Source organism: Diplotaxodon limnothrissa, linkage group LG11 (assembly GCF_057381915.1).
Source record: "Diplotaxodon limnothrissa isolate DT_005_m linkage group LG11, D_limnothrissa_male_GT1.1, whole genome shotgun sequence".
NCBI lineage: Eukaryota > Metazoa > Chordata > Actinopteri > Cichliformes > Cichlidae > Diplotaxodon > Diplotaxodon limnothrissa.
The window spans coordinates 14,227,466-14,239,708 of NC_140606.1; the positions used below are offsets into that span (position 1 = coordinate 14,227,466).

Sequence of the window (12,243 nt, forward strand, 5' to 3'; positions counted from 1 at the left end):
CGTTTGGCCCTCCATCCTACCCTCCCACACGTAGAGTGTCACCAGCCTAGTTACTTTGTATGCTTAACTCGCACTTTTGCGATCTAAACCAGCTAGTGCGGGCTCATGAATTGTTCCTATGTAGCCTGTAACAGCTTTATTAAAGCAAATGTGCCCCATTATATTACATCAGAGCCTCGTGTAACCGCTGAGCATCTTGGGACATCGGACCAAAATCTTCATCATTTCATCGCTGGCGTCCTGCCAGCCTCGCTCTTCCTGTCTGTGCATTTCTTTTGATATTCTTATGAATATCACCTTTCATCCTCTACGCCACCCTCGATCCTGCCCTGCGGACAGGCTCTGTGAATAAAGACGTTAACCACACCGACGATTCATTCTTCCGTTACTATGGCAGCGAGGAGAGACCGTGAGCATGTACGCGTTCAGAATGGAGTCCTGACAGAAGATGGCATGACGTCACGTCGCCAGGGCGACCAGGCTTCCCGAGTCACGTGTCTAATATAAAAGCGGAAGGCGCCTCGGTGAACTGCGCACACAACTCAAGAAGCATCATCCGTGAGGTAAGCCGCTACACCGCTTTGCTTTTCAGCGCAAGGACCCAACTAACGTCTGACTTTCAAGTATTTTTAAGTATTCAGGTAGAAGAAATGAATTCCGCTCTACTTTCAGTGTTTCACTCCTCTTTCAGGATGTAGCTACGTGACTCGCGGAAGCTGGTGAGCTTATCATCGCCCTGCATCCACGATTCATTAAGTCGGGCACATAAAACGTCGAAGTGGTGCAGAATGAGAGGAAATAGGCCCCACGTGTGCTGCAGGGGTGGTTTATGGTTTATTAAGTGTGTCATTTTTGGCAGGGTTCACGCTTGTATTGTACAGGAAGAGAGGATGCGGCCGTGGCCTTGCAGTCTGGAGAGAGGCAGGCTGTTGTGTTATGTGTTCTGTCTGCGCCATTTTTAACATAATGTGGCTTCAATTAAGAAATAAATCCCGAAAAACACGAAAACAATCCCAATTAGACTGCACTGTGAATTATCATGACGTAATTGTCGTGTATTAAGTTTGCTCCATTCATTCGTCTCAGCGGGCAACGTGACATTGGCAGCTCGGAGTGCTGCATCTGCGGAAGTGGATTAGTCTCCATGTTATGTAACCCAATAGAAAAATGAAGCCTATCTCAGAAGCATACTGATCAGTAGAGTTAGGAGGCAGATGCTTGAATGAATATGTCCCGCAGTGATGCACAGGGATGTAGGGACTTGAAGGTGGAGGATGAGTAGATGAAGGTGACGCTACGTGCTTGCTCCTGTCTTCACCATGAAGTCTGTCGACGTTGCGCCATTCTCAGCTGAGCTGTGCGCCTGCAATTACTGCAGCCTACATGAGGCAGAGGCCTCAGAGATGAGCGAATGGACAAAATGAATAAGCTATGGTTTATTTCATGGCAGAGAGAAGGAGGCTGCAACTCCCCCCTCTTGACGGCGCAGTGTCGCATGATTCTGCCGCAGTTTACTCCAGACTGGACTGACCTGTTGATGCAGTTCTCTGCTTAGGAGGCCCGTGTTCTCCTTTAATGGCACAGAAGCATACAGGATACAGTTATTGTTCAATTCGTTATTAATAGAAAAGGTCAGATGGGTTCAGTACAGGAGAATTATAATGAGATCACAAGCGTGAATTCATTATTTTAAACTCCACAGAGAATCGTGATGTTTGTCAATATTTGTGTAGTAATACATTATTTGTGTAGTAATAAATACCACGATGTTGGGTTATTAGTTAAGGTGAACAGTGTTTTTGCTGCTGATTGATTTCATATGCAGGTGTGGTGGGCTACATGCAGATGGAGCCATGGTTGACTGTTGAAGGTCATCCCTCCGGCTAGTGAAGGTCACAGCAGGCCCAGAGCTCCAGTGCTGATACCGATCAGCCAGTAATGCTTCATCTTAGACTCCTTTGTCAGCCTGAAATCATTTATTGAGATTTCAACCATGAAGGGGCACTCACACGTTAGCTCATACTGCTCTACGCTGAAGGTCACAGTATCTTAGGATCCTTAGCAGTCATGCTAAGCACTGTAGTCACACCCTGTGCTGTCAAGAGGCCTTCAGGTGATGTGCATGACCGATGATGACCTGTTCCTTTAGATTTATTTCTTCTACAGAGTAAAGAAATATAGAATTTAAAATTAATGCCGGGGAGTTTAGCTAGTCTCTGCCTGTAACACACGGGACATGCTATCCTGAGGTGGAGTTCAACCATGTAATTACTAAGATGTAGAAAAGCAGGGGCTCATGTGGCCTCTTTGATGTTGGGTGTAAATGTGGGCTTGATTTTCGTGTGCTGTCTGCAGGAAGAACGCTATCAGGCCACGTTAGTCATGCCGGAAAATATTCCCTACCTTGAACCACTCATTTTACACCCAGGTACTTGTGGGTAAAACCCTACCCACATTAAATGACCACATCCTGTAGATGGTGGGTTGTCCCCTCTACTAAAAGTTAGTTTTGCGATGACACAGATTTACAAGTAGCCTTGAGTCATTCTTGAAGCACTTATGAGTCGCTGTTTCTAGATTAATTCAGGTTTTCCATCAAAGGAGTTTAGTGGATTACAGGCTGAGGTTGGTGTGAGTGTCCCACTTGACTGTGCTCTGCAGACGTCTTATCACCCTGCAATCTTTTTTAGGTTGTCTGAGCGAGAAGGAACTCCAGAGTGATTCAGCGCTCTGTGCGTAACTGCCCCCAATTTGAGGAAATAAACTCTTGAAAAATGTAGGAAGTAGAGCGTGTGGATGTAAGATTGCCTCACTTATTCAGCACAGCACTTCTTATGGATATTACAGTTATAATATATGTTATAGTATGTGGATTTTTGCATAACCAACATCTTTTTAAGACAAGCAGAGAACACCGCATCATTTTACCAACGTGCTGTGGCTTAGCTTATGATATAAAAGGAGGCAAAAGACAGGGACTAACACTTAAAAACCAGTCACAAATTAGTGCTGTGAGGACTGTGTGTGTCTGTGATCAGCATAACTGGGATCAGGGAGTCACGTGTCCTTCTGCTGAGTCCTCTGCAGTTTGATACAGCACAGGCTTTACTAATTCATGATGGCCGGTGTGTGCACAAACTCTATACAAGTTTTAGTGGATTACCAAACCATTATAGGCCTCATTGTATTCATCTTATCAAAGCTGGTGTATCTGGTCATAGGAATACACAATTGAGTGCCACTAATTAAATGCCTAATAGAAAAGTAGGTCTTCTAATCGGCCTGTCCCTGTCCACAGAAGGCCGGTATATTAATTACAACACCAAAATACAACAGTAAAATAGTGAAATAGGGGAAAAGCCCTTATTGGAATGGAAATTGCAGTAATAGTATGACTTTTCCCATATAACTTTAACTCTATAGTGCCCAGCAGTGCATAGTGAAAGTGATACGAACATTTTTATGGCGTTCTCTCAGAATAATAACATAATAGTATAGCTCACTGCGACTTGTTTGATTTTTGCAAATCATCCAGAAGCGGCAAGAACAGAAGACATTACCTAATTGGATAGTGCGCCCGGCCTCTGGCCAATCAACCTACTGCAGTGGAAAACCACTGGAGAGAGAGCGAGGGTGTGTCAGGGGGATAGATAGCTGTGGGGGAGGGGTTGCAAAATAAGGGCAAATGAAGGAGGAAAGCCAGAGGAGTTAGTGGGCAGGAAAAGCCCTGTCAGAGTCAGTGAGTTCACTCACTCACTGACAAATCTTTCAGATGGAAGCGCTTCCAATGAATGCACCAAAGCAAACCAAAGAGCGAGAAAATTAGCTTCAGTCTGCCTCCCATGCAGTCAATAGAGTGAGCTGTGTCTCTCCTTCAGCTCCGTCTCTTGTGTGTGAACAGTGTTACGTAGCAGAACATCTGTGCTACCTCAAACTTATGTCCATATAAGGGTTTGTAGCAAGTCCCTGCAGATCGTATGTTGTTCAAAGGAGACATATTTTGAAGAAACACAATCAGTGTTTGTTTTGTCAATCGTAGGTGCTCGACGCTGTAAAAAATGTGCACAGAAGGAAAGAAATGCTGTGTCATTATGCTCCACTCCCCTCTACTCCTTTCACTTACGCGTCCGCTCTCAATTTTGAGAATTTATTTTTTTCCACCTGCTGATCGTCTTTGTCCTTTTTCTGGTCGAATAGTTATGAGTCATCTCTCTCCCTCAACAGTCCCTCCAGTGCACGTACAGCAAACACTGGAGGGGCCCCTGTTCTGCACCCCCTCTGCATAAACCTGGGTGAGGAATATAGGCCAAAGCCTTGGGGGTTGGGGGAGTCTGTGTCGGTGGTGGTGGGGTTACGCAGACAAATGAGCGCCGACAAATAGAGGGATGGAGGGAGGGTGGTGAATTTTAATGATTAGTTTGGGTGGTGGGAATGAGCAGAGGGCAAATGTGTGGAACTCATGGAGCCAGCAAAAGTAAGGGAGGGATAACAGCTCGAAGTGCAGGTCAGAAGGGAAGGACAACAAGCACGCACCATATGTCCAGCTATTCAGTATGATCTAAGCTTTAATACCATTCATTCTTTTATTCCTTTCACCTGTTCAGAACGATTTTCACCACCAATTTCTTGGAGCAGCCTTGTTCACCTACATTTAGATCAGATCTCAATTTTTTCCCAGTCTTGCATTGACTCCTCAGGTCAGTCTGTCTTTCTGTAAATGCCGAACAGTGTTTGGTGCATCTGCGTGCAATGCATGGTCAGAAAAGTATAGAATGCTTATGTTCCTTCTTTGAACAATTGAATGAGTATCAGCAGATTGGAAGCTGCAGTTACCAGCATATCACCTCTCCGCCCTGCACAGTGCTGTCTTTGTGAGATGTGGCACGTCTGTGCGAGCACTCTTGGGGGGTGGGTAATAACAGACCAGTGCTGTTTGGGCTGACGGTAAATTCAAATGCAATGTCCTCGGTAGATATGCGCAATAAAAACCTGGTGCAATTTAGGCGACCTTTAGTGAAACTATGGTGTTGTAATTGTTGCACAAAAACCTTACAAAGTGTAATGTAATATACCTCACCATTAGCATGATGCAAAGAGTTTTACTGGTTATCATAGTGCTCCTTAAATGGACTACTAAATAGTGATGCATGCAGCCTGATACCAGCGACCTTCATTGTGTCATGACAGAAGTGCCTGCCATGACATGAGTCTGTCTTTAGTATGTGCTCCATCATGCCGTCCTGCAAAGATCTGTCTCCTTGTGAGCGCCCTGCTATTCCATTTTCTATCTTTAGTTCAGTATAAAAGCCTCTTAAAAAGTAAGAGAGCGGCTGTTTTGTTATGGTTACCCGAGGCAGCTGCTCCGTGTTGGAAAAACTTGGAGCAAGAAGAGAGAAAATCGAGGAGGGAAATGAACTGTGAAACAGGCAACAAGGGCAGAGAGAGGTGGAGGGGGGGACCCTGCAGTGTTTTGTGAATGCACAAAAGGTGAAACCTGAGAACTGCGCGGTCACACTGGACCTTCTCCCTCTCTCTTGTCCCCTCTCCATCTTTTTTTTTTTTTTTTTGTCTTGGTGACCTTGTGTGTGGATGCAAGCAGCAGAACACAAAATGGCCGCTCTTGCCTTCAGCGGACGGTGCTGCAAACATGGAGACAAGAAGTCTAATAACTGAAAGCACTGAGGCCATCACAGGTCGCATCACATCACTGCTGGCAGGCTGTTCGATAAATTGATTCTGACTGGAAACAAATGGTGCCGCTCCTCTCTGCTTTAATGACTACAGCAGATACATCCAGGTGAAAATAATCCAGAGTCTCATGTACAGTTATTTTTGCGTGAAAGAAAGAGAGCGATTATTCATCATAATCTGGCACTCCCTTTATTCTATTTAAAGTGCTCCCACAATGCATTTCACCAGATCCACGACCTGCCCTACTTGCTTGTCAGAGAGACACGCACACATTTGTGTAGACACACACACGCTCTCTGTCTCTCTCTCACACACACACACACACCCGCGCACACACACACACACACAACAGATTAGGAGATTACAGTTGTCTAAAATGACGAACAGCCAGTTCCAAGGACAATCCGCATTGCCCTTACTTACTCTACCTGCCCTGCCACTCGCACATATACACACACTTACATGCACATGCTGTCTCACACACACAGCACCAGCATCACCAGCACTGCTTTGATTGTGAACGTGTTATTGGTTGGTGACAAGCTACAGATGGAAACCTCCCATAACCCCCCAACATGAGGTTGCATGAGTTGGGAGACTAATATAGAGAGAGCGAGGACAGCGAAGGAGCTGAAGGGGCGGAGAGGGGAAGCAGAGCTGGTAGAAAAGACAAGAAGGGTGGGACTAGGAGGAGGTGTAGTGAGGAGGAACCAGAGTGTTCCAGTATGAAAGGGAGAGGAAGGTAGAGGGAAAAAGGTCATGCTTCCTCTCTATCAAGTCCCTGCTTGCTCCACATACCTACCTCCTTCCCTTTATATCCCATTGTTGTCGAAACATGTCGCTGCATGAGGTAACACCTCCCTACTCCTGCGGCAGTTGCCTGTACAACACTTTTTTTTGGCAGCCTGTATTTTTCCCCTGTTGCCATTAAACACAGTCACACTCTTGCACACTTTCTGGCTTGTGCTATGCTTTCAGTCATCATACCTGGCTCAAAAATGTCATGCAAATTCATGAGCGTTCTTCACAGGTGTTAAGTGTTTTTGCCTTTAGTGCTAATGCGTCACAGAGGGCATCCAGGTATTGTGAGATGACAGTTTTTTACAGTGTTGCCTCAATGCTGAAATCACCGAAGGGGCTGATGTTGAAATTTGGGCATTTCAAATCTTTTTAAGATGTTGCATACGACAACATGTAACCTCACTTCACCCCACACGGCCTCCGACTGAGTGGAGAGGACAGAAACAAGTGTGAGGATCAGTGTAAAACGTGGAGGAGAGAAGGAGAGGAAGACAAAAAAGACCATCTGTAAATTCAAAGTGAAATGGATGATAGAGGGTAGCTTGGCACAAATGGATTTGTGATTTATTGCACATGTGCTTCTTTTTGGTTTTGCCTGCTCATTTCCTGTGGTTGTATGAGTGTAAGGTCATGTATTAACTTGCCACAAATTTTTTTTCTTGACTTCCGGTATATTATATTCATTTTGACACTGCAAGCCAACAATATATCTGTCCTTCCTAAAGCTGCTTCATTTTCTTGGGGCTGCACCCTGCCTGACTCTGATGTTTTAAAAATTTTATATATCAGCTATTTTTGGCTGGGTTGACAACATCCATCCATCCATCCATCCATTCGCTTCCGCTTATCCTTCTCAGGGTCGCGGGGGACGCTGGAGCCTATCCCAGCTGTCATAGGGCGAGAGGCGGGGTACACCCTGGACAGGTCGCCAGTCTGTCACAGGGTTGACAACAGATGGCATTTTTATCTGCCTTATCTGGGGTTGATGGCTTGCTTGTTATTTTCTGTCATTTGATGTTCAATGTTGTTTAAATTAATTCATTTCAAATGTGATGATTTATTTAATTTTCTTTCTTTTTCTTCCAGGTTACTCCACACTCCCTAAGCAGCAGCCACCATGTCAGACCTCTGTGTTGGAATCAATGGGTCAGTTTGAAACACACACACACACACACACACACACGGACACGGACACTACTAAGATGGGTAAGAGTGACTTCTGGTGGTTACAGTAGGATATCATTGAAGCAAAAACTGGGGCTGGGCAAGCATTGGTGGTTAGTAAAGATGTGTTAAAGAGGAACCAAAGGGCAAATGCACCATAACACCATAACAAATTCATTATTAACAAGTAATAACTGCACAGTAAAGCCTGTTTTGATGCTGAAAGGTTTACTGTGATATTGAATTGAAATTATTAGAAGTAAACACTCTCCATGATTGAGCCACCTCTTCCTTTAGCCATCGTTCAAATTATATTATATTGTGGTTACAGTTTGAGGCTATATTTGTTTTCAGGACTAAAAAAAAGATAATTGTTTTTTTGTTCAGAAATAATTTCATCCACCGTAACATTTCTGTAATATCACAGTCACAGATGTGCTTGTAGTGAGGGACACAATCTGTCTATTTTTGAGTAATTGAAAAAGCATGACATGATGTGGACATATAAGAGTGTAGTGAAAGTTCCTCGTATTAAAACTGTAAAGTGTTGCTGCAGTGGACATGGACTGATCCCATGGGTGCTGTGACATCCTGAGGACGTTTCCCACTGTTTTCCCATGGCAACTATTCCTAATCTCTCCATCTCTGTCTCTGCAGATTTGGTCGCATTGGCCGCCTGGTCCTGAGGGCTTGCCTTCAGAAGGGCATCAAGGTTGTGGCTATCAATGACCCGTTCATTGACCTGCAGTACATGGTGAGTAAATCTACTGCCTGCTAAGTAGGGCTGTGCAATATGACAAAAATCTCATATCCCGATATAAGACGTTTATCGTCCTGACAACGATATAAATCACAAAAATGCAATATTTTCTGTAAATTCTGTGACTCTCGGGCAACTCGACTTGTGTGAAGTTTTTCCAGCTGGGCGTCCTTTACCTGGATGCGAGTGTTTTAACCGATGCATGAAACTATACATTTTTAGACATAAGTTGTAACGGCCGCCGTTTTCTTTCAAAGTTTAGTCTAAGGTTTATTTTTTAGCACCTAACGGCTCTTTTTTTTTTTTCTTCTCATCCGTAAACTCTCTGCATGCTCTTTCACGTGATTCAGTTTATTTTGAAAAGTCTCAACAGGATCTTGAGCTTTATTGTGAAAGGTTTAGTAGAAAACAAACAAGCGGACAGCGGAGCCACGCCATGGTTTTACCATCATTGTTGCTAACGACAACATGTAAAAATAGGCGCTTGTCCGTGTGGTTATATTAAATATAAGAGAAAGAGAGAACTTTAAGAAATGAATATAGCCACTACAGTGACCATCAAAACGATGAAAAAATATTGCTGTAAACAGCTTATTTTACGACACCACGAAACAAACGATAGCGTAAAATGAAACGATAGACGTTTTTATATCGTCATCCGATATATATCGTTATATCGAACAGCCCTACTGCTAAGTTATCTAAATTATTCAGGCTGTGTAGTATAAATCCATGACATGTTGTCATGTAGGAATGGACGTCTGTTGTTTGGGTGCTAATAGAAAACTTAATCTCTGAAAACTGCCCAGAAAATTCCAGGAGGGTATAGAACGTGTTTGCTTCCTTGTGAAGCACTCCCCATATTAACGTCATCACTGTCATCCCTCCTGCTTCTAGGTTTACATGTTCAAGTACGACTCCACTCATGGCCGTTACCGTGGTGAAGTGTCTGCAGATAATGGCAAACTTGTCGTCGATGGCCAAGCCATTTCTGTCTTCCAGTGGTAAGTAACGACAGCATTAACTGGCCCGTGGCTGTGTTCTGCTACAGAGAGCAGATGTTCCAGTTCAGTTTTTTTTTTTATATAAAGCTGCTTCATTTTTCAAAGTAAACATCCAGTGACATTAGAGGAAGAACATCAGCAATCTTCTCTGACCAGGCATGTGATGAGAGTGGGGAAGAGTGTAGACAGGAGCGGTACAAAGCACTGACTATGGCTCCAAGAAAAGTTGCTGCTCTGCAATTGTGGCATATAAAGAAACAGGGAGTGAGAAAAGGGAAGTGAAGAAGAAGTGGTCAGTTCACTATGGGAAGTCCCCCCCCAGCAGCTTGAGGATATAATGACTGCAACAACTGAGGGATGATTGAGGGTCACCTGACCCAGCCCTAGTTATGAGCTTTTGAAAAAGGAAAGTTTTAAGTCTGATCTTATAGAGAGGGTGTCTCTGTCCCAAATCCAAGCTTGGAGCTGGTTCCATAGGAGAGGGCCTTTAGAGCTGAAGGCGCTGCCTCCCATTTTACTTTTAGAAACTCCAGGAACCACAAGTGAGTCTCAGAGCGATATGCCTTGTTGGGATAATATGAGGTTTTTAGGATGTGATGGGCCGCATATTTAGCATTTTGCATGTGAAAAGAAAGACTTTTAAAATCAATTAGCCAGCTGTATGTAGTAATACTCCTGTTTCGAGGGGTTTTTTTGTTTTGTTTTTTAGGATAAAATACAGTAACGTGAACCAGGCAAAAGCAAAAGAAGCTGTTTTACAGAGACCTGCCAAATTTAAGGTGATTCTGGACTGATGCAGTTTCTTCTATAACTCTAGTATGAAGCCAGCTGAAATCCCCTGGGGCAGCTCTGGAGCCATATATGTTGTTGAGTCCACTGGAGTTTTCCTCAGTGTTGAGAAGGCCTCTGTAAGTACAAAAACACAGACAAACACAGACAAACGCAATGACATTCCAGGAAATGTTTCGAACCTGCGCTCTCTCTCCCAATCACAGTCTCACATCCAGGGTGGTGCAAAGCGTGTGGTTGTGTCAGCCCCCTCACCTGATGCTCCAATGTTTGTCATGGGAGTTAATGAGGACAAATACGACCCCTCCTCCATGACTATTGTCAGGTAACACAATTTAATTGTTAACCTAAATTTAGCTTTAGAACCTCAAAGGAAAACCTAAATATCATATCTACTAGTATATTGTAAAATAACTAATCGTGTCTGTTGCTCTGTTCATAGTAATGCCTCCTGCACCACCAACTGCCTGGCCCCCCTGGCCAAAGTCATCCACGATAGCTTTGGCATCGAGGAGGCCCTCATGGTAAGTAAGAGTAATTCTATACAGTATCTGAGTATGATAAGCAAATGTAATATTTATGATCTTCTTTTTTAAGTCTTAAAGGTTAATAATGTGTCATGTGATATCTGTAGACAACAGTCCATGCATACACAGCCACACAGAAGACAGTGGATGGTCCCAGTGCCAAGGCCTGGCGTGACGGCCGTGGTGCCCACGCAAACATCATTCCAGCTTCCACTGGTGCTGCCAAGGCAGTGGGCAAAGTCATTCCTGAACTCAATGGGTAAAGACACACATACAAAAGTTTCAGCTGCCTAAGATGGTGTACACTTTAGCCAGTTGTTGAAGAAATGAAGACTGATTAATAAAAAGTGCAGAAATCACTTTTTTGTCCTCTGCCTCCTTCTTTCTGTAGTAAGCTGACAGGCATGGCATTCAGGGTGCCAGTGGCCGATGTGTCAGTGGTGGATCTGACATGCCGTCTCTCCAAGCCTGCTTCATACGCTGAGATTAAGGAAGCCGTCAAGAAGGCCGCCGAGGGACCCTTGAAAGGAGTGCTGGGTTACACCGAGGACCAGGTATTCTATATAAACAGCTGATTTAATATTGTTATCATCGATCTGTGATTTGCTTTACTTTACACTCACGTGGTGTGCTTTGTGTTTGCCAGGTGGTGTCCTCTGATTTCATCGGTGATACCCATTCCTCCATCTTTGATGCTGGTGCTGGCATCTCCCTCAATGACAACTTTGTCAAGCTCATTTCCTGGTGAGTTTTCAGCATGTCCCGTCCAGCCCCTCATAGAAAACAGGAAGTCTGAAGAAAAGATGCTAACTAATTCATTTTCCTTTCCTCCAACCAGGTATGATAATGAGTACGGCTACAGCAACCGCGTTGCCGACCTGCTGCTGTACATGCACTCCAAGGAGTAGGCACTTCCTGTCCACCAAGGAAATCAGCAAAGGGACCACCCCTAATTCATCCTTTACTTCCACCCTTCTCTTTTACACACAAGCCCAACCCATAGTCATAGCATCACAACCATTAGCTCTACTACAGTATATGTAGGCAGCAGCAGTGTCTTTGAGTGTTTATGAGTTATTCTGGTTTTGTTTTATTCTTCTTATAATTCCAAGGCGACTGTTTGGTGAAATTTTTGTGTCCGTGTGCCCCTCTCCACCTCCCACTGCCACCTTAGATGTGTCATTATGACTCAGTACTATGGTAACTACTGTATCCATCGCCCTGTTGGTGTGTTTAAAGGCTTTATCACCAGTAAAAGGAGGAAGCTGAGAGGCAGAACTATTCCAACTCTGCTGAAGGATAAATAAAAGTTGAAAAACCTCATGTTGTCCTGTTTTATGCTTCCAATCAACCAAAACACAACTTGTTTGACTGAAATATGTAATAACAACCATTAACACTGTGATATACAGAATTACTAGAATTACTGTAACAATGATAACAAGAAGATCCATGACATAGCCACTACTCCTGGTCATGACAGCATTTTAAATTAGCTGTTACTGTG

The 12,243-nt window shown here is 44.0% G+C and overlaps 1 protein-coding gene across 1 annotated transcript; it reads left to right on the forward strand.

The window, feature by feature from the left end:
• The first annotated feature begins 515 nt into the window (after positions 1 to 515).
• On the forward strand, positions 516 to 12,052 carry gapdhs (glyceraldehyde-3-phosphate dehydrogenase, spermatogenic). Its single transcript, XM_085366231.1, has 11 exons — positions 516 to 563; positions 7,579 to 7,638; positions 8,314 to 8,410; positions 9,314 to 9,420; positions 10,238 to 10,328; positions 10,416 to 10,534; positions 10,652 to 10,733; positions 10,844 to 10,995; positions 11,128 to 11,290; positions 11,383 to 11,480; positions 11,575 to 12,052. Exons 2-11 carry the CDS (start codon positions 7,610 to 7,612, stop codon positions 11,642 to 11,644), a joined length of 1,008 nt encoding a protein of 335 aa, XP_085222357.1. The 5' UTR covers positions 516 to 563; positions 7,579 to 7,609; the 3' UTR covers positions 11,645 to 12,052.
• The last annotated feature ends 191 nt before the right edge of the window (positions 12,053 to 12,243 follow it).